Source organism: Chiloscyllium plagiosum, unplaced genomic scaffold (genome assembly GCF_037043375.1).
Source record: "Chiloscyllium plagiosum isolate Xiang-an unplaced genomic scaffold, Cpla_swu_hap1 HiC_scaffold_36, whole genome shotgun sequence".
In the NCBI taxonomy this organism is placed as follows: domain Eukaryota; kingdom Metazoa; phylum Chordata; class Chondrichthyes; order Orectolobiformes; family Hemiscylliidae; genus Chiloscyllium; species Chiloscyllium plagiosum.
The window spans coordinates 32,868,241-32,894,407 of record NW_028270174.1 but is presented as its reverse complement, the minus strand read 5'-3'; the positions used below and the strand labels follow the sequence as shown (position 1 = coordinate 32,894,407).

At 39.5% G+C, this 26,167-nt stretch overlaps 1 protein-coding gene across 10 annotated transcripts in view; it reads right to left on the bottom strand.

Annotated features, from left to right (window-relative positions):
- Positions 1 to 26,167, bottom strand: part of gab1 (GRB2-associated binding protein 1) — a 223,190-nt gene that overhangs the window by 19,665 nt on the left and 177,358 nt on the right. For 5 of the 10 annotated variants that reach the window (XM_087980076.1, XM_043674157.2, XM_087980077.1 and 2 more), the window contains 5 exons: positions 16,861 to 16,947; positions 6,990 to 7,597; positions 5,774 to 5,818; positions 3,834 to 3,916; positions 2,822 to 3,125 (listed from right to left, as the gene is read on the bottom strand). In XM_087980076.1, coding sequence (XP_087836202.1) covers positions 2,822 to 3,125; positions 3,834 to 3,916; positions 5,774 to 5,818; positions 6,990 to 7,597; positions 16,861 to 16,947 — 1,127 coding nt within the window. The remainder of the gene's footprint in view (positions 1 to 2,821; positions 3,126 to 3,833; positions 3,917 to 5,773; positions 5,819 to 6,989; positions 7,598 to 16,860; positions 16,948 to 26,167) is intronic. The other 5 variants (XM_087980074.1, XM_043674160.2, XM_043674159.2 and 2 more) reach the window with 3 other exon arrangements.

Below are 26,167 nucleotides of genomic sequence, written 5' to 3'. Positions count from 1 at the left end.
TAAAAATTAGTAATCCTCATAGGCTACCCTATCAAACTGCTTACTGAAAGCAGGAACAAATCAATTTGAAAAACTTTCTGAAAATAGTTATTGCTACAGTTCCTTTGCCATGTTACAATGCGTTCTCAATTGATAAAACTGCAAACAAAGTTCAAATTCGAAACTATATTTTTCCAACAATGATTTTACACTCCACAATACTGCTATGCAATCAAATGAAACAGGACTATTTGGAACTACAATGTTATAAGTTTGTTTGTGAGTGCCATTGATTCCACATAATAATTGCATTTTATGATGCAGAGGTCAGCACAAATATACATGTTAGCTCATCACAACACCCATTTCTAATAGATACAAAGTCTTCTCCAAGGAAAAATTGATTTCAAGATCATATTTTTTTCCAGACAGCCATACCAAACATTAAGGCTAATAAAATAAATTACCGATCTTACATAATCTGCTCCCTATGAAGGAAATCAACCAATCAATCAGGAAATCTAGATTTCACACCGCCTGCCTCACAATACCTTAAGCAGTACCAAATGTACCTGAGAATATGGTTTCTTTCATAATCATTTGCATATGTTTCATCAAAATTCACAGGAAACCTGGTGGATAACGAATAGACAATTTCAGACATGCCTCACATGGGATTTTTCTAGGATTTTTTTTAAAACCTCACAGCAATTGCATATTTACAAAACTCAAACAATGTGGATAGTCTGGAATTAATTCCACACATGATGCTCCCTATTCCAACATTTCCAAGTTGACACACAAATCTGACAATCCATGTATTTCTCATCATTATTTAACAATTGGGAAAACACTCCCAGTTTGCGATAACATTTCTGATCACAAATCCAAGTACCATAAAATCAATAAACCACAAGCACCAGTTATGGTAACAACACAAGAGCACAAATTGTGTGTCTTTCAATCTACATGAGACTGTAAGTCACTGATAGTTACTGACCCAGTCACTTTTATCACATTAAATGTGATCACATACCAACACCACATTAGATTTTTCATCAAAATCTAAAGTGCTATTCTGATTGGAATTTGGCCTTATAAAAGACTTAATAGGCAACTGCCAGACATTTTGAAAAAAATGTAAGCACCCAAATAAAAATAATTCATAAAATAGACCGTTTTCTGCCACTGTAGCAACGTAATTTCGGCTCAGTAACAGTATATGAAAACTTGCTTTCAATTTAGAAGTTTAAATTTGATTTACAATCAAGCTATTGGGTTAGAATACTGTACTTTTTGAGGGGAAAATTATCCCTCAAAGGATGGTGGTGACATACTACCTCCACTCTGATCACCACATCAGTCTACCATTGAGAAGCAGGGGCATTGCAAGACATGGAGCTTTGATTGCATGGAAGCAAAGGATAAAGAAATAAGCCAGTGGGTAGAAATGTGATTTAAGCAGATTATTCAGGTAATGTTCTTCGAAGTTTAACATGCATACATTGTCACTAGGATTTTATTGAACCATAACAAATCATATTTGTGCTGCGTGTACGTAAGTGTGAAAAACACCCAGCAAAACAATTGTAGATTTTGGCTTTTCAAACTTGGATTGTGTTCAGATTATTTGGAGCTGTAGTACAACTAGGGTCAGATGTTGAGATGGGAGTAACAGATAATACTGAATGTCCACGCAAGAAAAATCAGCCTTGGAAGATTGTTAGTCTTTCCTCTTCTGATAGATATTAGCATCGAGATGCCAAACGTGCCTAGTGACAATAGTGATGCAAGAAACTTCAATTCACTTCCTAACGAAACTGAAAAATAATTTTTACATATTACTTTAATGCAGTTATTGTTAAAATTAACCCAAGGTCTTGGCAGCAAATGCAATGTGATTCAAGTATAAACTCAGCTAGTAGCATCCTCCACCAATAATAGCTATACAATAGAAGCATTTTGCAGCAAGGTGTACTTAAAGCCCAGGTACAACAACACATCATTTTTATAAAAACAGACAATATTCCAAAAACAAAGCAGAACATTTTGGCATTTCACAATTTCTAAAGCTTGCAGTAGCTTAAGAGAAAGTAGCTATATCACTAACTGATAAACAAATCAAGTGGTTTAATGTAAAAATGTGAGTTCGAACATATTGTCAATTACAAAACAATTTTGATTGCGAATTAAATTGTGCAACATTTGGCTGGATAATACCATCGTTTGATCACAAGCTTAAAAAACTCTGAAAAGTTGAAAAATCTGACAGAACAATGAAAAATCATTCAAAAAAAATCTGCATACGGCATGATTCACTGGTGCAAGTAATTTAATGTAAACACACAAAAGCATTTAAGACTACAGATGGTCATGTAACACCTTTATTTTCCACAAAAATTAAAACTAGATTTCTCTGATCAGCATTACTGGAAAAGATTTCCATATATTAAGCCAATAACTTATTTTGAATCCAATTTATAATCAAATTGGCACTGCATTCAGTTAGTAGCTTCTATGAAAATTTATTTTCTTTTACAAATCAAACATCTATTTTCAAACTATTTTCACTCTAAAGTCTCCAACTTCAACGCGGGAATTAGAGTCACTTAATGTTGGAGCTCCGCAAGGAACTGAACAGCAAATAATTCAAATCAATTTGATTTTGAATGTCCAAGTAAAAATTGTTCACTTTTTCAAATTTTTTCTGCAATGAATCAGAGCATATTAAGATATTTAGGTTCTATAATTTTGTATTTTTTTTTTACACCCAAAAGGTGTTTAGAACATGTTAAATGCTAACAACCTGAATGAAATGAAGGCAATACAGAACTACTCTTACCTTTTCTGTCAGGTTTGAGATTCCTGTCCACTGGTGGTGGCTGACAATCAGCAGTAGGAACAGGCCTCCTGGGAGGGGTTTTTGGGCTTACCCTGAAACCCATGTGTGCCGGAGGTGGGACCTGCATTCCCAGTGCAGGGAAATCAAAAGGACCAGGTGTCATAGCTACATAGTTAGTGTCCTGGATTGGTTCAGGGTGGCTGGTTGTCTGAAGGCGTGGTGGAGAATTGGCATCCATAGGTACGTAGTTCTGGTCAGGTTCTTCATTACACAAACTTGCCAGTGGCATCATACCCTTTTTTTGCTTAAAATTGAAAGGGGAAGAAACAAAGTTCTTTTAAAGTTAACTCAAGTCATCAATTTACTGTGTTTTTTTTTTAAAAAGAAACACAGGACACCATTCTTCCTAATATCATCCTACTCACTTGGCAGAATTCTCACCTCAGAATCAGAAACTGTTCAAACCTTACTGCTGACTAGAGCATGAGCAATAGACTGACACTACAGTGTGGTACGGAGGACATTCTGCTTTGTTAGAGATGTACACCAATAATCCAGGTGGAATGTGGAGTTTTCTAGGTTTTCTTAAATAAATACACCCTAAACAGATGAACTAGGTACTTATTTGAATACTGTTTGCAAGACCGTGCAATTGGAAATTCATTAAGCACATTGCTGCGGAAACTTTTAAGTAAATAGTGTAAAAAAAAATCAGGCGAACAGCCCATGCCTCTATGGTGCGGGCTATCTGATCCTCTTGTCATTGGAATCATGGAAGTGTGGCCAGGGAAATACTGGGATTCCAAAGTGTGAACTTCTGATGTAAGCAGTGACATGTGCAGACTTCACCAGAGGCCCGAGATCATTCAGTGACATAAATTGAGTTGGAAACCTCTCCCTATAATCGGAAGATTCGAGTCTGTGTCTTTAAGCTTTGAAACCAAAATGGTGACAACGATAATTAAACACAGTCAGATGATGGCTTACATTAATATACATAGAACATACTTACTAGGTAGCTACTAAACCCTTCCCCAAGATCGACTGAATTTGAAAATGTTCGTGGAATATCATAACTATCTTGAGGACCACAGTCTGTAATAGAAGGGGTTTCAAGATTGAGGTTACTAAAACAAACCCACCAGAAGGAATATAAAACACTAGCAATAGAAAATTAAAAAAAACAAAATTAATGGTTTGAACCACAACCTTTGAAATGGCTTCCCTATAAAAATGGAAGCCAATGTCACTTTTTATAGTCTTTGTTACAGAATTACACAGAATTTTAAGAATTTAACGGATGAACATACTATACGTTTAAAAGCAGCTATTTGTCTATAACTGGCAGATGTCTAAAAGTGAATTTTGTAATGCCAACCTAAGTTCATGTGCTAAAATTTTACAATAATTGAAAATAAGAGTTTTAAAGTCACAAAGACATGGCTTTGTTATGAATGCAATTACACAGGATGTACTTAATGACACTGTTTTAATTCAGCCTTCACTCTCTTTCATTTTGAGGCTATATCATACTGACAGGCTTTTCAAAGCAGAAATGTACTCCATTACTGACCTGATATTTTTTGTAAAGAGTAGATACAGCAGCAAGTTTTCATTTCGGAAAGGAAAATGTTAAAAAGGCTGGAGAGCGACCAGTGAGTCAGTGTGGACACAGTGTGTCACAGCATGGCATAATTCCAGTTTATAACAAGAACTGGCTATGTGGCACACTGTCCATCTGAGGAGGAGAAACAAAAATGAGGTGCCTCCTCAAAGGGAGGAATCTACTGATGCACTCATGCATGCTTCCTTCTCTCTGGTTACAGCAGCATTCTTTGTTTTAGCTGAAGGAGGTTACATCGTATGAGCTAATTAGAGAACGATGCTGCCAGTTAAAGTTAACATATCCAATGTTCCCCAAAGACTGACAATATTTCAGAAATTCTGATTCATTTGCATAATATATTAAAAGCATTACTCTAACCTGGACCCACCACAAATGGAAAATTTTAACTTAACTTGCATTGAATTTGATGATTTAATAAACTATTGCAGGAAGATAAAAAGCTTGAAATGGGGGAAAAGTTGGAATACAATCTGACTGCTGCAACTTTCCAATTAGAGTCAGCCATTTATATTGCACTGTGGCAATCACTTCACATCCAGGATCGCCAAACTCTGTGTCAACATTCGTACTTGACAAATAAGACTTCAGCCGCTGTCGTCAAAGCACAAATGGTTTTTCAGATTGGACAAAAACCAAGTTTCCTGTATCATACAACAAAATAGAGTCATAGAGGTGTACAGCAAGGAAACAGACCCTTCCATCTACCTTGTCCATGCTGACCAGTTATTCTAAATAAATCTAGTTCCATTTGCCAGCATTTGGCCCCTATTCCTCTAAACCCTTCCTATTCGTATATTCAGCCTTTTAAATGTTGTGTAATTGTACCAGCCTCCACCACTTCCTCTGGCAGCTCCATACATGCACTACCCTCTGCGTGAAAATGTTGCTCCTTAGGTCCCTTTTAAATCTTTCCCCCTCTCACCTTATACCTATGCCCCCTAGTTCTGGACTTCCCCACCCCAGGGAAAAGACCTTGTCCATTTACCCTATCGATGCCCCTCGTGATTTTATAACCCTCTATAAAAGGTCATCCCTCAGTTCCGACACCCCAAGGAAAATAGCCCCAGCATACTCAGCCTCTCCCTATAGCTCAAACCTCCAACCCTGACAATATCCTTGCAAATCTTTTCTGAATCCTTTCAAGTTTCACAACATCCTTCTCAAAGCAGGGAGACCAGAACCTACACATTGTTGTAATATAATAAATTATTACATATTTCAGAGAAGGAGGGTGGGATAAAATGAAAAGATTTGCATTGTTAGCACTTCACATCACACATCATTCCAATCGGACAACAAATTAATGGCAGTATGTGAACACACACCTGGCTGGCTTAGCTCCAGAATACTGGTGGCAGAAGTATCTGAAACTTTAAACAGGTTAATGCCAACATTGTTAGTAGAACAAACTTAGAAACAAAACAATTTGAAAAAAGTATGATTGATTCATAAACACTGTTGCCTGAGGCACTATCCCACACATTAAACTCTAGAATTACACAATGGGACAATTTTTCTTTATTATGTGATACAATTGAGACCATGACATAGTTCCTTGTTCCAAAGAGCTGACATTCACTTATAATGGCTGCATAATAGGCTCAGAGAAACATGTACTGAAGTTGCTAATGGACAAGCTCAGACATGAGTTAGGCTTGTGATGGAGGCATGACTAATAGATTTCTCTTCAGAAACTTTGAAGAAATCTGTCCATGTTAAAGCAATGCCATAACAGTCAACGGCATTTCTGAATCATGTCTATCAACAGATGAACATCAACTTGCATTTTATACAGTAGAGTACATTTTAAACACTGAAAGCCAAGTCCCTTGGTTTTTAATATTTATGTAAATTATATATTATTCTGAAATAGGTTTACAATGGAAAAGGATGCTCTTCCCAGGAACTGAATTTTCTCCTTCAAAACTTGTCTCCACTCTATAAGTCTCAGTAACAAGGCATTTGACAGCAAAGATTTCAGGGTGAATCTGAGCACTAGAATTCCTCATACCACTAAATGTTATTCCTGAGTCATACTTCTGGACAAGTATGAGCTTGTCAACATTTTGGCTTTTATAAAAAATCTTCATGACTTGTCCTTTTTGTTACAACTTCAAGTTTCAGAAAAAGTACTTTCCCTCAACCCCACTTCCTTCCACACTTCATCTAAAGGCATTGATCAAATATAATTGTGTGGATGTCTAATACCTCAAGTAGTTCTTGAGAGTTTATTACTGACTCAATAGCAAATGCTGTTAGATTTGTCAAACACAGAGGGAATCACAGACTAACCTCAATCCTGCCCACACTGACATATATTATTTTTGCAGGAAAGAGCATTGTGTAGCAGTCAGAACAGGCAGCTGCTTTACTTTTCCTTCCATTAACCCTGGAATAGTGAGGCCAACCACACTACTCTTGCAATCCCAGCTGCAACCAGATACCTCGGTACAACCTGGCAATTCAACCCAAGACCTTCGTGGTCTTTGTAGAATTCAGTGAATAAACAGAGAGATCAGAGAAAGTATATATTGAACCGACCTTTTCTTAGCCAATGGCCTTCGACAGTGCCAATGGTATTGCTTCGAAGAGTTTTGCCTGATGTGGGAACGCTGTAATTAGTATCAGCCTCTGAGGATGATCGAGGTACAAAATAGGTGTCCACAGGTGAACGGTCATGAGATAGAGAAGGTTTTGGTGGGCGAGGTGGAGGAACATCTGGTATAGGTTCTAACTTTGAGCAACTTTGACTCAGGGTCCCCTCCATAGAAGGCCGTGGAATCTGGTAAGTACCTCCAGGTGTTGGTGGAATATCATAACAGACAGATATCTGTCTCATTTGAATTTCCAGACCAGATATCCTTGAGGGCGTATTAAATACACGTGAATCACCTTCACTATCAGCAATCAATGGGGAGCAAGTTCCAGCAATTAGGTCTTGAGAATAACTCCTTGGCAGGTTGTAAAGGCTTGAATCTGTAGATGTGGAAGTAATTCTGGGTGGCGGAGAATCATAAAAGCTTTGCTGTGAAAAGAAGCCATTTATAGCCTGTTTAGATGCAGGGGGTGCTGGGGGTTTGTGTGAAGGTACATTGTCATTGCAGTCAGTTTCTGATGATGTGGACTTGGTCAAAGAATCTGCATGAAACCTGAAAAACAAACCAGAAAACCTCAAATACTGTTCATTATGTTAATACCATAACAAAGGTTAGAAAAGTAATGAGTCTAAAATCAAGCTCCAACTAGCAGTCTTTGGTGATTACTGATTTGGTGGGGGAGGGGGAGGTAATTTAGCAACCCTAACTTTTCTTCGATAATCTACAAGTTAGAATACCTAGTTGAATTTTTAAAAATTGTTAAAACAGAAAATGACACAGAAAACAAGCATTCAGTGCTGATCTTACGTGCATCAATTTAACCAATTATGAAAGAAAGGGTAGGGCTGCTACCAGCATACACATTAAATAATCACTTCAATCAGTAGACAGAAGAAAGTAAATTCATCGGAATGCATACATGCAGACAAGGAATTTTACAGTTCAACTTCCAATCAGATTTCAGTGCCTTGGTGAGAATTTTTCACCCAAATGTAAACCAATGAGTCTCCATAAACCCATTATCCCAATACTCTACTATCTTACCTTGCATCAAGTCCTACTCATTATTAACCCTGTCCTCACAAATGTCTAATGAACTCTACTGCCCCAGTGCCTCAAAATGTAAAATTCCCATCCTGATGTTCAAATGAAAAGCTCTTTTACCCAAGCAGATTACAGTCCTCAGTAAGTGCAAATAGTACATTAAGTACCAATTTCTGTAGAAGATCTGTATATATCTACACAAGATATCTGTATATATCTAAACAAATTATTTAAAACAAAGTTGGTAATGTTGAATGTGTGCAAGAATGAAATGAAAACTAATCATGAAAAGTCTGCTACTGTAATCAACTGCATTTCCACTATTTTCAGTGTGCAAATATTTTCCAGTTGATCGGAAAATGTACATCAATTTGTTTCAATCAATACAAGTGCCTCGCTTGGAAAGATACAAACTAGTTAAAGGATGAAACAATGGAAACAATGGCTATTGTATCAAGTTAATCATAATACCAAGAGCAGAATAACATTTAGAATTTCCATAAACAATAAAGAGAGGCTTTGTTCATCAATGAAATTGACTGAACTTGGTTTTACAGTTAAGTGTTACAGACAGAAGCATTGCTACTTTGGTTTAGACACAGAACTGGTCCCTTAGATTTTCCTTTAAGCAATATGGCTGAGAAATGAAACACAAATCCAACCCAGTGTGGAGAAACTTCCAGCTTCACTTTTGTGGTGAGGCTGCAACAAGTCCTTCTGCATGGCATTGCTATAGAGGCAAAAATTCTCAATTCCCAGTATATCTTGTGGCCATGTCACAGGTTGTGCATCTTCTATTCAAGCTTCTTTCCAGGTGTAATCTGGCTACTTTAAAGGATATAAAGTTTGTCTGCATTGTAGAGACTGGTGAGAGAGAAAAAAAAAGACTATTGGGAGATCAAAATAGGGTGAACTTGGGATAGAGTCAGTTGGTTAGTGCTCTCAAAGCAGAGGTTTGGTACTTAGAAGCAGAGAAAATGGCTGGAGGCAGCAGAGCAGCGGACTGGAAACTGCTAACAATAGTCAGGGCTCAAGAAAAATTCTGAGTAGCTAAGAAGGTAGAGAAAGTTTGCTGGCTATGTTCCAAACCCATGATCACTTCCATTTAGAACAGCAAGGCAGCAGATTAATGGAAATGCCAAAACCTGCAAGTTCTTCTCCAAGGTACACACCATCCTGACTTGGAAATATTTTGCTATTCCTTCAGTGTTGCTGGGTCAAAATCCTGGATATCCCTCTCTAATAGCATTGTGAATGTACCTGCAGCACATGGACTACAGTAGTTGTTGTGGTTCTGTTCGCCAAGCTGGGAATTTGTGTTGCAGACATTTCGTCCCCTGTCTAGGTGACATCCTCAGTGCTTGGGAGCCTCCTGTGAAGCGCTTCTGTTATGTTTCCTCCGGCATTTATAGTGATTTGTAACTGCCGCTTCCGGTTGTCAGTTCCAGCTGTCCGCTGCATTGGCCGGTCGATGAATCAGTGGTAATTCAATAAACAAGCACATCAACCTGGACCCAATATACCGGCCACTGCAGCGGACAGCTGGAACTGACAACCGGAAGCGGCAGATACAAATCACTATAAATGCCGGAGGAAACATCACAGAAGCGCTTCACAGGAGGCTCCCAAGCACTGAGGATGTCACCTAGACAGGGGATGAAACGTCTGCAATACAAATTCCCAGCTCGGCAAACAGAGCCACAATAACTAGCACCCGAGCTACAAATCTTCTCCCAAACTTTGAACTACAGTAGTTCAAGGCAGCACAGGCAATAAATGTTGGCCCAGCCAGCAACACCCATGTCCCACGAATAAAGATAAAAATTAGATTAGGGTTAAGCCCCAAGAGTCATTGATAGGTCAGTGCAGTTGATAAAGGGGTGGATGAAGCCCACTATCAGTAGTTAGTGCATTTGCAAAAATATTGAAACTTGATAAAGCCCAGGCAGTACCAGTTTGGTGAAACTAGCTGTCTGTGAAAGGACTGGCCTTGTGCCTTCAATGTGGGAATGCAGCCTCAGGACTCCACAGCAACACAATGCTGAGAGAGAGAAAGAGTAGAGACAGGAGAGTAGAGAGAGAGTAGAGAGAGAGTAGAGAGTAGAGAGTAGTGTAGAGGGGGAGAGAGGGAGGGAGAGATATTAAACAACCAGGATGTGAGCATTGGCATCCTTTGGAAATGAGACAAAATAATTTAGGAATAAATCAGACAGCAGGTGACTTTTTCTCACATTAATTTGCCTAATTTTGTCTTTGTTAAATGTGCCTCTCAAAAACAGAGAAATCTTCTTCCATTACAAAATACATATCTTTAGCTATTCTTCATTTGATTCTACATGAGTAGAAATCTTTCAACTTGTCAGTTTAAACAGGATTTGCCTGGCCCTTCAATGTTCTACATTGGCTGCAGTCTGGGATGAAGTCCACAATATTGTGCAGCAATAATTTAAACACAGCAAGTTAAAGCAGAATGAGCAGTTAACTTCCATATTTCATCATAACATGAGGGAATACTTATATACCTGTCAGATTGTGCAGCAGCATTTTCATAGAAAAACTAATAGTTGGAGACTCAGTCTATCAGACAGAATCTTTAGATATAAAACAGAGAAATTTCAGGTTTGGACCTTATTTCATCTGAAGCACTAAATTTAATCTATTCTCTCCACAGATGCTGTGTCCTCCCAGCACTTTCTGCTTGGTTTCAGCAACTGCAGTATTTTCTGTTTACAAAGAGCTTGATCTCAACCCTCAGAGAGAGTTTTTCCGACAGTAATATATAGAAAAATCTTAATGAGTCAAATCCCAGGGGACTGTCTTCCACTGTGGGTTAAGCAGAGCTTCACGATAGCACAGGGCATCAAATTTGTGACATGAATACATCTCTAGTTAACCTAACATGCCTACAAAAGTCTACATACGACATACTGAATCATTCTAAACTGTATTGCTTGCTGTTTTCCAGATTTAAATTCTGAATAGAAAGTACAGTAGAGGAGCAAAGAAGAACTTCATTCGATTTATTCACAGCTTATCATCTGGGGCCCTAAAAAGGCAGGCCAGGGTTTAGCACTGGAAATCTCTGCAGTTTTCTTCTAATGCACTGTTTTTGGAAGCTTGTGATACAATCCCCCATGCTGTCAATGTAGTAAAAAAAGTGTTTTCAGTACAAAGTCTCAGAAAATCTCTACCGCCTTTACGGACTTTGCAGGATTGTCCACCTTTGATTAAATTTCCACAGTTGTCTCTGCTGGAATTTCCATGCTGGCTTCCAAAGACAAGTACAAGTTGCCTTGTCATTAGATTGGTTCACCTCCTCCTGTTCAATGCGGTGCTGTATAGTTGTAACCAGTCTGAATGCAGTCTAAATGCAGTTTGTAGTCCTGGTTTCTGGTACCAACTTCCTCTAGGAGGTTGGATTGTGGTCTTACCTCTTACCCCTGGCCTTGATAAGCTGAGAAATCAACCACCATCAGTTGTAGGACTTTTGGGTTCCCAGTTACATCTGATCCATTGGCTGCAGCTTGGCCATGGTGTTACCTTTAAACTTTTACTGCTCAAAGTTGAATACCTCAAACATGTGTACCACATACCACCAAATCCAAGGCAGTGACTGTCAGCACCCATAAAACTCTATTCTTCACACAATTGCACATACTTTCCAGACAGGGTCATTGCATAATCATGAGTAGGCCTTCTGGAGTTACAAAAGCAGTTTTCTCTTAAGCAGGACACAATTTTCAAATCCAGGTTGCAAACCCAGCACCTGGATAGTTTGTGGTTTCCGAACCTGCTCTGCAACCTGAAATGTACTTCCCCTTCAGGGCTGAGTTTAGAATCCAGTTACTGGTACTCAATGTAACCAGACTGCCAGCAGCAATGATGGGACTTGCTTTATCTTGCCTAAGAAAGAAGGTGCCAAATTGGAGGGTCAGAAGTCTAATTGCACATGAAAGTGGCCATATGGCCCCAGGAGATGTAACACACATGACCTGGTGCAACACTCCCTCAGATTCACTTTATAGAAAATGGTTCCACTTCTCTTTGTAAGTCAGTCAAATGGGTGCCTATTAATGTGCTTCAGACTGTGTTCATCAATTTACATATTGAAAATTTAGTCTTGTCCTGCCAGGCCCATTAAAAAGTCCTTTAAGTAGCTGAAAGGGTTACTAGTGGAGGTTTAGCAGTCCGCCCTCATTTTCAAAGTGGAATATAGTCTGAAGGCGCCTAGATCCAGACAGATGCCTTTCACTACCATGGTTTTCAAAACATACCCATACCTGCTTCAAACTCACCCCAACTAAAAGTACAACCTGCAGCCTCTATTATAAGGTTTGACAATCTTTCTTAGCTTAATTCCAAGTTGGCAGGGTAATCACTTTCTCCAATCAGAGTACCTTAAATGACACATCAACATAGGATACCCTCATTCAGTTTCCAAGTCATAGAACCAGCTGTTCCTAGGACTAATGCAATGAGACTATGGAACCTCTCACATTCACAACATGTTCCACACTATTTTTGAAAGGTTTTCCTCTTTAGCACTGACAAGGTGTTGCAGGGCAGAAGTGGGTACTTCAGATGCTGGAGATTAGTGTCAAGATCAGAGTGGTGCTGCAAAAGTACAGTAGGTCAGGCAGCATCAGAGTAGCAGGAAAGATCGACATTTTGGGCAAAAGTCCTTCATCAGGAATGAGGTATTGTAGTAGAGCATTTTAACAAGCAATGTCCTGCAGAAGACCAGGACAACCCTAATGTCAAACATAATAGGGTGCACTAGGTTAATACAAGTTTTCAAATCCAAATTGATTACTTTTTGGTATATCCTGGAGGGTTTCACAGAACGTATCCAGAAGGCCATTTTGAGAATGGGCATTGTGGTCTTAGTGCTCAAGACAATGCAGGGTATAAAAGTATTTTGTGATTTTGCACACAAGACTACCAGTCTTGTTAAGATGTCCTTTGGAACTTAACCTACAATGGCTTGCCTTTCTGTTCAGTTACCTTCGATACCTCCAAGAATCTATCTTAAGCCCTTGCTATTTTTAATGACACACTGCACCTGGCTATATCATGGTAAACACAATATTAATTTTAGTTATGCTGACACCATCCAGCTCTACCTCACCATAACCTCATTTGACTCCTCCACTGTCAGTGATTTACATCAGACTGCTTAATCCATGATCTAGTATAGGACAAGCAGGAAATTTCTCCAATTAAAAAAAACAGGAAAACTATACACATTGTCTTGGTAGCTACTCAATTCCCTACTTACTGGCTCCCTGACAACTGTGGGAGTTGCCCTTAAGATGTGCTTCTCACTATATATGTGGGCTACTTCCAAACCGAGTTTCACTTCATCCATCTTAGCTTATCCTTTGCTGAAACTCTCTTTCAATTACCCCTTGGCTTCCTCTTAAAGCTGCTATAATCAAAGCTCTAATGCCCATTAGATGCTGCTCCTTTTATTTTTATAATGTTGTCATTAAAAACTTTTTAAAGTCTTTTACAAAAGCAACTATATATAAAAGGAATGTAAAAATACAAAAAGATAGAGGTAATATAACAGCGTCATATCACAATACTCTTAATAATAAACTACCTACTTTTCTACCAGAACAAATGTATCTATTTAAACTAAACTACAATCTAATTAAAAGTTAAATTAAGCTTAATTCAAATTAACTTAAATTAAATTACATCACATTATTCTATTTCACTCACCACACCTCCACAGAAACTCCCATCCCTGGGACCACCAGTTATTGTACCCATATTTCTTCCAGCTTCCCCCTCCCAGGGCTCCACGAGTCGCCCAAAATGACTCCCACAGCTATATCACAGCCCCAATTAACATTGCCGAGAAGTCTGTCACGTCTTATAAAACTGCTCTTTTTTGTGACGCACCACATTTGTAAGGTAGTCTTGGGGGAGATGCTCCATCACTAGCCTGCACCATCCCAGAAGATCTGGGGTTTTTCTAACATCTAATTCATTAGAATGTTCTTCCTCGCACAGTGTGTAAGAATGTTACACAGTCTCTTCCCATGTTCCCCCAAAGAGGGCAAGTCTGGCAACCCCAGGAGAAGAAATACTGGATCCACCTCGATTTCAATTCCCAAGATGTCCTTCAGCTCCCTTACTATGGCACTTCAGAATCTCCGGATCTTACAACATGACCAGTAGCAATGTGGGAGAATGCCTATACTAATGTTACATTTAGGACATCCTGGTGACACTACTCTCTTGAACTGAGCTAGCCTCTCTGGCACCATATAAGCCCTGTGTAAAAGCTTGGCCTGCACTTTGTTCCATATCAAGATTTTCTTTACATTTTCCCATATATCTCCCCATGTTTCCAATGAAATATCCTCTCCTAGTACCCGATTCCAAGTCCCACAGAGCCTCTCCAAGTCTGCTAAAGTACGCCCTTTCTGTAAATAATAGAGTACTAACCGAAAGAGTGCCCGTGCACTGGGGCACTCTTTGCTCCATGTCTGACTTGTAAGGCTGAGCCAGGAGTGTGGTCCATTTCTGTATATAATCCCTTATTTGAAAGTACTGGAACAGGTCCCCATTAGACAATCTATATTTCTGACTTAGTTGACTAACCAACATCAAGACCTCCCCCTTGAATAAATTTCCCAAACAAGAGACTCCTTTATTCTTTCATGCCTTAAAGCCGGAGTCCATTGCCCCAGGTTTAAATCCTGGAGCTCCTGCCAACTGTATAAATGGAGAGGTCTGAAGCCAATTGCCCTCATTATCCAAGGAGCAGGAGAATCGACGTTTTGGGCATGACATCAAATCTCCTGTTCCTTGGATGCTGCCTGACCTGCTGCACTTTTCCAGCAACACATTTTCAGCTCTGATCTCCAGCATCTGCAGTCCTCACTTTCTCCTGCCCTCATTATCCTCCAAGCTTTCACCGTATTCAAAATGCTTGGACTCTTACACTGCTCGGTCATGGTTTTCATCTCATCCATGAATATTAGATTAACTAGGGGACATCTCGACCAAACAGCTTCAACATCATGCCAAATCGACACCAAATCCCCCTGCACCCAGTCACCCACATATGCTAACAGCGTGCTTAACTGATATCTCTTCAAGTCCAGAAGGTCCAACCACCTCCAGCTTTCCCTGCTGTTTCCCCCCCTCCCCCATCCCCTCCCCCGTTCTGAGGGAGCTGCAATTTAGTAAATGTAATTAGGAGGTGCCTGCGACACCAAGATGCTGCTCCTTTAACAAGGTTATGTTGTCCTTGGTTTTTGTTTCCCCCAGCGTGGTCGTAAATACAGAGGGGTCTAGTTTGGATGTGTTTTAGAGCCAATTTGATTATAGCTAACAGATACTGCCTCAGGCAAAAGGCTTGTGAATTTAAAAAAAACTCGTGCAATGAAAAGGTAGTGGCCAGTTCTCCCAGCTCAGCTCTTTTCTTGTCTGGTCTTAGCAAGCAGTCAGTTTTTTGAGGCTGCTGGTCAAAGAAACAGCTCCAAGGAAGGTGTTCCATGCTAAATCTCTCTACCATCTCTCTCTTCTGTAAGTCCCATTGTTTGATTTGACTTTTTTTGCCAAGGGATATTTATGTGCATTGTTGCAGGAATTTGGAACAGCATCATTAGGTTGGGATAATCTGTTGGGTTTTTGGATAGGTTAAGTTATTCTATATTCTGTTCTCTCGTGGTTAGGCCAGCTGCATCTCCCCTGGAATATCCACGTTATATCTGCTTAAAACAACTAGCAAAGTTAGAGTCTGGGCTACTTTCTTGAAATGTTGAGGGGGTCTGGCCTGGTCCATAACACCACATCCATATTTCCAACAAGCCCTGTTTACCAGTCATCCTGTGGCCACTGACCTACATTAGCTCCCTATTAACAAACATCTTCATTTTTAAAAAATGCATTTTTCTTTTCAAATGTCTCTAACTCTGTCACTTCTACTGTAATAGTCCTCAGAGACATCTGTGTACAATTAACTATGGGTTCTTGAGCAACCCCCATTTAATTCCTCTATCAATGGTGCCATGCCTTTGACTGCTCAGCCCTAGGCTTTGGAATTCGTTCCCTAAACCAGTCCAGCTCTCTCTGATCCTTCAAGATGCTCCTTAAAATCTACCTGTTGACCATCTTCCCTGACATAGTACATATATACATGGACATGAGTAATTATGCACCATTACATACAAAATAATACATTTTTTATACACACAAGTGGTACATGTCAATCATTTAAAATGATAGTGACTTTGTTTTCCCTGAAATCCTAACATTCAATGATAATTCAATCATGACTTATCCCAGAATATTCCTTTAATTGTATAAGTGTTTAGTTGACATTTGCTTTTCATTGGATTCTGCTACATTTAAATGTTTTTCCAACGGCATACAAAATTATAATCCATTTACACAGCTATCCAACTTAATGAATAGTATGAGATGATTATATAGAACATTTTCTCAAGGGTCTACCTTGGGTAAGATTTGATCAAGTAAGTGCCATGCAACCCTACCCAGTATTCTGAATTAATCAGGTACAAGGCACACACCATCCATCTCCCACAAAATGATTAATTTCACAAAATCCATCATAAAAATTAGCAGGAAGCAGACACATCAAGGTTAGAAATATCAAGCAGTGGCAAAAGTACAGTTTGCAGAGTGGAAAGCCAAATTATTTCTGCCACACAGATCAATCCCGAAATGGTGGGAACAGCACACGAGTCTATGTTTTCACTACAGACCCAATTACAGTTCATTAAACTCACTGCTTGTGAATTGGATGCTTTTTGCTTTCAAAATCTTCCAGCAGGAGATACTCGTCCCCTTCTTCTGTGGCAAAGGATGATGTTCGGCTATTTCAGAGAGGAAATGGTTGATTACAACATAACAAAGGTTCACCTAATTTCAGTGCTGATTGTAATAAAGAGCTCAAAAAAACAGAAGGAAACATTAATTCGTGTATAAGTGCCATCTCTCATTGATGTTCAGCTGAGAACAAAGCAGTATGTTACAAAGTTTAATGAATCTGCAACCTTTTAATTCTGTGTATCTGTTAGATTATAAATGACATCAAACACAAATTGAAATTTAGGAGTATAAAATATAACTAAAGCACAGAGAAATGACTGAATAACTTGTTCTTTTAATCTTCAGAGTTTAATGCCCAACATATTTTAGTAATTGTAAAATATCGGTTTTGTATCAAAAGCTGCCTTCATTATGGTTTCTTTCAAGGGTTATTGTCAAGGATAGAATCAAGCTTAAAGTTTTTCTGAAGAGTGATGTAATACACTAGAAGTCAACTTATTTTGACAGTATCTTCATTGTATATTTATGGCTACAATTGTAGTTTTGTAATTTGCTGCAAATTTATAGAAGCTTATGTCAACTAGCATTGGCAACCTTGAAATCTCTCGCTGAGTTAAGGGATGGTCATGGATTAATGGTGCTGGAAGAGCACAGCAGTTCAGGAGCATCCAAGGAGCAGCGAAATCGACGTTTCGGGCAAAAGCCCTTCATCAGGAATAAAGGCAGTGAGCCTGAAGCGTGGAGAGATAAGCTAGGGGAGGGTGGGGGTGGGGAGAGAGTAGCATAGAGTACAATGGGTGAGTGGGGGAGGGATGAAGGTGATAGGTCAGGGAGGACAGGGTGGAGTGGATAGGTGGAAAAGGAGATAGGCAGGTCGGACAAGTCCAGACAAGTCATGGGGACAGTGCTGACCTGGAAGTTTAGAACTAGGGTGAGGTTGGGGAAGGGGAAATGAGGAAACTGTTGAAGTCCACATTGATGCCCTGGGGTTGAAGTTTTCCGAGGCGGAAGATGAGGCATTCTTCCTGCAGGCGTCTGGTGGTGAGGGAGCAGCGGTGAAGGAGGCCCAGGACCTCCATGTCCTTGGCAAAGTGGGAGGGGTAGTTGAAATGTTGGGCCATGGGGCGGTGTGGTTGATTGGTGTGGGTGTCTCGGAGATGTTCCCTAAAGCGCTCTGCTAGGAGGCGTCCAGTCTCCCCAACGTCGAGGAGACCGCATCTGGAGCAACGGATACAATAAATGATATTAGTGGATGTGCAAGTAAAACATTGATGGATGTGGAAGGCTCCTTTAGGGCCTTGGATAGAGGTGAGGGAGGAGGTGTGGGCGCAGGTTTACAGTTCCTGCGGTGGCAGGGGAAAGTGCCAGGATGGGAGGGGGGGGGGGGGGGGGGGGGGGGCGCGTGGACCTGACCAGGTAGTCATGGAAGGAACAGTCTTTGCGGAAGGTGGAAAGGGGTGGGGAGGGAAATATATTCCTGGTGGTGGAGTCTTTTTGGAGGTGGCAGAAATGTCGGCGGATAATTTGGTTGATGCGAAGTTTGGTAGGGTGGAAGGTGAGCACCAGGGGCGTTCTGTCCTTGTTACGGTTGGAGGGGTGGAGTTTGAGAGCGGAGGTGCGGGATGTGGACGACATGCGTTGGAGGGCATCTTTAACCACGTGGGAAGGGAAATTGTGGTCTCTAAAGAAGAAGGCCTTCTGGTGTGTTCTGTGGTGGAACTGGTCCTCCTGGGAGCAGATACGGCAGAGGCAGAGGAATTGGGAATACGGGATGGCATTTTTGTAAGAGGTAGGGTGGGAAGAGGTGTAGTCCAGGTAGCTGTGGGAGTTGGTGGGTTTGTAAAAAATGTCAGTGTCAAGTCGGTCATCATTAATGGAGATGGAGAGGTCCAGGAAGGGGAGGGAGGTGTCAGAGATGGCCCAGGTAAATTCAAGGTCAGGGTGGAATGTGTTGGTGAAGTTGATGAATTGCTCAACCTCCTCGCGGGAGCATAAGGTGGCGCCAATGCAGTCATCAATGTAGCGGAGGAAGAGGTGGGGAGTGGTGCCGGTGTAATTACGGAAGATCAATTGCTTTATGTAGCCAACAAAGAGACAGGCATAGCTGGGGCCCATACGTGTGCCCATGGCTATCCCTTTGGTCTGGAGTACATGGGAGGATTCAAAGGAGAAATTGTTAAGGGTGAGGACCAGTTTGGCCAAACGAATGAGAGTGTCGGTAGAAGGGTACTGTTGGGGATGTCTGGAGAGAAAAAACGGAGAGCTTGGAGGCCCTGGTCATGGCGAATGGAGGTGTAGAGGGATTGGATATCCATGGTGAAGATGAGGCGTTGGGGGCCAGGGAAACGGAAGTCTTGGAGGAGGTGGAGGGCGTGGAACGCAATGCAATGCCAACTTTATTCTTTCGTGGTAGATTGGCATTGCCAGCAAGCCTTACTTGGCATTTGTTGCACATCCCTAATTGCTAGTGAATTCATTGGTTTGCTGGACCTTTGCAGAAGGCAGTTAAGACTCAACCACCTTGTTGAGATCAGGAGGGAAATGAGCCAAACCAGGCAAAAACTGGGAGATTGTCTGCATTGAAGAGCAGTAATAAGCCAGATGGTTTGTTTTTAAACAAAAAACGGTCATCATTATAAGACTAGTGTTCTAGATTTTATCAGCTGGAAATCTGAATGCATTGGATTTAAAGCCATATGTCTAGAGCATTGGTTTGGGCCTACAGATTATTAGTTCAGCTATATTACCATCACACAACTGTCTCCAGACCTTATTTCTCTCTGAGCCTTATCTGTTAGGTTAAAATGGTAGAAGCTGGCAATAATGTTGATTATGGTGCAATAATGACCCATCTGCTATGATTTTATGAAAAACTCTTTTCATCCTACTGCAAATCAACTGAGCTCAGACGGCCTCAACTAAAGTCCAAGCAGGTTTTGGAACACAACAAAATTCTCAATCTTCGCAATTTTAATCAGTGGCTATAGGAGAACTAGAACGAAAACAAAACAATTACAAATTGGAGCTGTTTGAGTTTTGATCTGGAGGGAGTATACATTTGAGAATACTTAATGCAGATGGTAGATGCAAAATGTGGAACCATGTTCATGATTAACCTAAAGACAATATTACTTTGCACTAAATAAGCTAAAAAGATAAGTGTCGATGAAATTCAATACAAGGCACTTGTGCAGATGGTTTTCCTAGTATTGTTGGCTATGCAGAATGGTTATATAATGTTTCCAATCCCACAGATTTAATTCTCATGATCACTTATACAGCAGTTGTAACAGAAAGGCCATTTCGCCCATATATTATGTTCTTTGCAAGAATAACAGAGTTATGTCCACACTCATTCCACCAGCCCATTTCTTCATACCTATCATCAACCTCCTCAGTTCACAATGCTACAAACCTGCAAATTTTAAACCTGTGCCAGGCTGTCTAATGATCAATTTGTATCAAATAAAGCAGTGATCCTGTGTATCAACTTCCTGTTCTTTCCCACTGCCCTGGAAATTTTCTTCAGTTACTTATCCTATCCCTTTTTAAAGTCCTGATTTTATCTGCCTCCCCCATACTCTTAGGTTGTGCATTTAAGACCCTAACGATTTGCTGCGACAATGCTTTCCCTCGTGTTGCCCTTGATTTTTCACCAATGTTGAATCATTGTCCTCTGGTTCTCACTCTTCTGCGAATTCAAACAATTTCTTACTATCTGCTCTGTCTAAACAGCTTAAGATTTTGAACATTTCTATTAAGTCTTCTCTCAACTTTCTCTTAGCAGAGAGCAAGCCCAGCTTCTCCAATTTATTCACAGTGAAGCCCCTTATCTCTGGAATAATTCTCAATTTTTTTAAACACCCTTTCAGAAGCTTCCACTTCCTGCAATGTAGTCGCTCAGACTGGACAACTCTAGATGAGGCCAAAGCTATGTTTCACCATAAAAATCCCATCATAATTTCTTTGCTTTGTCTTCCATTCCTCTATTTATAAAGCCCAACATCTCTCAAGCCTTTTTAATCCATGATTTCAACCTACCCTATCAATTGCAAGGATTTGTGCACGTATATCCCCTGTTCAGTTTTTGTGTCCCTTTTAGAATTGTCCCCTTTAGTTATATTGCCTTTCTTCAATCTTCCTACCAAAATGCATCACTTCACAGCATTTATTTCATTTGTCATATGTCTGCTTATTCCATCAGCCCATTTCTTCAAACCTATCATAAACCTCTTCACAGTTCACAATGCTACAGACCTGCAAATTTTAAACCTGTGCCAGGCTGTCTAATGATCAATTTGTATCAAATAAAGCAGTGATCCTATGTATCAACCTCTGGGCAACCCCACTGTATACCTTTCTCCTGTTTGAAAACAGGTACTAACCATTATGTTTCAACTACTTTGCCTTTTCTTGTACTAAAGTCATAAACTTTGCAATTCCCAAGTCCTCAGTTTTTACTCCTTGATCTCAAGTCAAATGGAAGATTATGGCCAGTGCACCTGTAATTTCCTTTACATCCTTGGATATGTCTCATCTGTTCTGGTCCTGGTGACATACCAACTTGATGTACAGCCAATCTCATCTTTATTTTGTTTTAGTTTATCCTGCATCTCAATTACATCCTCTTTCACTAATTTTGGCAGCACCACCTTCGCTAATACAATCAGCAGATCATAAACCACAATCATGAAAATACACAGTGGTCACCTGGTTCATCTCATCTCATTCAAGCAACCTCCCATTCTCTTCTGTCACAGTATCCAGATGATTGTCATGGATATAACTTTAGCTTTTTTTTAATAATTACACAAGTTGCTTCGATAGCATTCAAAAAAAAAAATGAGTATTGCTGAAAACGAAACGTGAAGTTTTATCTTGCAATCTTCAGGACAGTAACTAATGCGAAATCTCAAAAGAAACAACAATTTATATTGTATGAGAAGAGGATGCTGATTTGATGGCAAGTGATTTATCTGGTTTGAATTTGAACAAATGCTTGGCAGTTAACTGTTAATTGGTTCATTCCCTAATCAGTGTACTGAACAACCAATAAGCATTGTTTTTGTGCAGTATAAATAGTTGTCCCCTTTGAAATTTGGTATTCTATCCTGATGAGTGCAAGCTGAAAATATTCAAGTTCTGTACTACCAAGCAATTTTTTTTTTTAAAAATGGTTTAAGCTTTCCTATTAAGATAATTGCAACAACATCCAGAGATGTGCAGGTTAGATTAATTGGATTATCTACAGTGTGGAAACAGGCCATTTGGCCCAATGGATTAGCCACGAGAAATGCAGGGTCACAGGGACAGGATAGCAGAGTGTGATGCTCTTCGGAGAAATGGTGTGGACTCGATAGGCCAAATTGCCTGCTTCCACTCTGTAAAGATTCTGTGAACTAGACGAAATCAAGTGTTTTAATCATTTAAGTATAACTGTTTTACTTGTGATGTGAGTGAGGCTGCAGAGTAGCAGCACAAATATGTAGGGTCCTGCCCGAAGCTCATCTGCTCGGTCTGCTTTTACTTTTGTTTTATCCTCTTTTCATTGTTTATTTTCTTAATGTATAGATTCTGTGGGAGGGAGTTTGTGCAGCACTGAGGAGATTGGTGTGGAGGAGACCAAGCCCAGGTGAGGTGAAGTCGAGCCATCAGGTGGTGAGGGAGCCCAAAGCGGTGGTGAGATCAGGCTGCCCCAGATTGAGTTTGGCACAGACAGGAGGCGAAGCCCGGCACTCTGCTTGAAGGACCGTAATGCTGAACTGCTTGTTTCTTTATCTTTCTAGTCTATTCTTAAGATCCTGTGTGAAAATACCTTTGTATCTAAACCTAAATAGAAAGAAAAAGAATCAAAAAAGGAAGATAAATTGAGAAGAGGGAGGACAGAGAGGAAATAATAGCTCCCAGATTAATAATGCAGATTAATTAAGAACTTGACAATAAACCTAATTCTACAGGCAAACTTCAGATTTTTCTTTTGTATTGATCGTAGGAAGTCACACTTTTAGAGTACTTAGCTACTAATTTGATCTGGACCTTCAAAACCAATGCTGCAGTTATAAAAAATCAAGGTAGCATGAAAGAGGCAATTGCAGACAGAAGATAATTGTTACTTATAGATTCAACAGTGTTCACTTTCCTTTGTAGAAGTATTGTTCTGAATATTCTTGCATCTAGGTTTATAGAAATACTATTTCAGGCAGAAAACAACTAGCATTCTTTCACAGAACTGGAAGTAAAGAGAGATTTTGAGTGAACCATAGATTCCCAGAGGAATCAATGTTAAAGCCAGAGTTAGGTTCCTTTAGACATGTTTCAGTCTGTAGAACCACATTCCTGGCTGAAATAACTTATAAAATAAAATACATTACAAACCTTCAAAGAAATACAATACACAATAAACAAAGCATTTAGAAAGAGTCTTATTGTGTTTCCAATGCAGTAAAGTGGCAACATTATTAATAATAATAGCTGCCATGACATAGCTGCATGCTTGGTTGCACCTGTGATGTCACATTATTTATTTACTACGTTAAAGGCTAGACTACAAACGTGACCTCATGTTTTATAGAAATCCACTGATTTCACACCAAAGTTTCGGTCATAAACTGCATTGTCTCCTGCAGGTTACTAAATAGACTTGTGGTCTCTATGAAGACCCCAACTGTGAGAATCCAGAAGTTTAAAAGCCACACTCCAATTTTACACATGTGCAGGTAGTGTTCCACCTAGTGACGGCCTTAGCCACAAATGCAGCCTTAAAAAAGTACATTTGCTTAGATCACATTACTTTTAGAAATACCAGTCTCCATCTTGTGGCAGATAATAGTCCCTGTTGATAACAGCAGATGTCCCAAGATTACCTGCATTTGCCACTGGATGGAGCCTATGACTTCAGTGCAAGTTCAGTACAGGAGCCAGGAGAATAGAGTGGTTGAAAAACAGGAGACAAGTGTCAGAAGTAAAGATGGGAAGGGGAGGAGGAGGAGGGGGATGGAGAATGAAGGTAGAAAACTGGGGAAAGGTCATGTGCCCATGAAAGCCACAAAAGAGAAAGTGCATGGAAAACCAAGTGAAAATGTCAAAGTTAAATATATACTGTAAGTCTGGGACTCCAAAATAGGCATTAGGACCCCAAGTGGGTTGCAAGCTGAAATTATGGCTGTTATGGAGCTCTGAGTAAATCATTAACAACCAAGCTCCCACCTTAACAGGTCGTTGTTATGAGAAACACTGCTCTAACTACTTCATCAACATTAAATCAACATTAATTATGAACTTAATGCATGTTCTCTTTTGAAGTTATAAAGTCTTTGGTGCTGTTACATAAATACTGGGACGATGCAAATATTAATTTAAAAAGAGATTCCAGACACCTTGCCATGTTCCTGAGGAATCCTTTGTATTTCAATTTGAAAAGTGCTCAGAGCTGATTATACCAATGATGTGTGAAAAACAGAATTATTTCACTGCAAGTAGATAAAATACATATTAAAAATAATAAAAATGATAGAAATATGCTGGTAAATTTAGAGAAAAAAATCTCAAAATAATCAATTTTCAGGTTACATATTCTGTTACCGTATGTTTCAGTTGCTTCAGTATTTTTTATGAAGTGTTTATTTCACATTAATATGTTGAGTGAATGCATTTCCAAAACATCTTTTGAAACCTAACTTCTAAGCATTAAACAGTGATTGTTGCAAATCATTCGGAATAGAACTGTTATTACAACTCAGAGGAATTCAGTGCAGGTACAATGCTCATGCACCCCCATCAACTCTTCTCTTGCTCAGTGGTCTGAACCAACTTTAAAATCCTTGTCACCACGTACAAATTCCCCATTACATCATTCCATCAGATCAAAGTAATAATCACCAAACATTCACCAACCAATCTTTGGAGTTGATTAATGCTCGTCCCCTGTTTTATCTGCTAGTAAATAAGAAATAATCCTATTGTGGCCTGGTAGCTTTGTTTAGAGGTAATTCACACAATTCTGAGTCATAGGTCATGGTTTCAGCCCTGGTTCAGAATCTAAGCACTGCACATACCAGAGGCAACATTTCAGTGCAGGAATATGGGAACATTACATTTTTGGAAGGATCACCTTTTAACAATTATTGTGTATCTGATTCAGTGTACAGAGAAGTATAACAGCGTTATCTGAACAGGGTCAGGAGTATTGTTTTGATGACATAGGTACTTTTTAAATGTCAAGCAAAACCACCAAAGATAAACTGGCTATTTATTTCATTGCTGTTAGTTGGACCTCTGTGGTAACAAGTGATGTCAAAATGTAATTTATTGCCTTCAAAATGCCTTGGGACATTCACAGAATGCAAAAACAGCAACATAAATGCTAGCTTTTCTTTAACGGCGTAATTCTCCCAAACAACTTAGCCTAGTTATTTCTCTCCCTACTTTCAAAAGTTAACCGGATGCCTTTTACGCATTTAAGCCTTGTAGTGATTTTGTAAGTGTTTTATTATGACATAGATTACAGACTGACAGGCCAATATCTCAGACGGTTATGCAACCTCTCACCATGTGACATTTCAGTATAAAGCTACCTGTTTTGCCTTCAGTCATACTGTGGAATGGAGCCAGTGTAGTTAGTCAGCTATGTAATGTGTAGTAAGATCAGAAAGCGCAGAGTATAAACGGTATTCATAAGTCTGTGATATCATTTCCGTATACATTGTATGGCAAATAAATTTCAAGATAGTTGATTCATGAGATCTGATTCTGTGGTATACATTTCACAGATCAACATTTTTTAGTTTACTGGAAAAGGCATTTTTACCTTTATGTTTTACCTTTCCGTAAAGAAGTGGATCTACCATATGGAGTTCTCCTCTCGTAATAACTTTATTGATTAATCATATCTTGTATTATTTAGTCAGTTATCATTCCTTGATAAAGAGGCAGCTATTGTACTTTCTGCTGGGGTCACTGTAATTTCAGCAAGTTAATTGCTGTTTGTGTTCTTCTCAAAATCTTTTATTTATGTCAAACTACAAAACAATACTCTATTTTATACATAATCTTAGTCAATCACATGACAAACGATTATGTTACACAAAATTACAATTACAAGTAGTTAAAAGTTTGTGTCAATGAAGGGGTGTCTAATTGTTGTTTTATTCTCCTTCAGCTTATATTACGCTGGAGACTGGCTGTTTGTTCTCATTTCCTAGTTCCCATCTCAATTCTTTCCATCTCCTTTTCAGGCTGTACCTGATTATATTTCATACTTCAAGT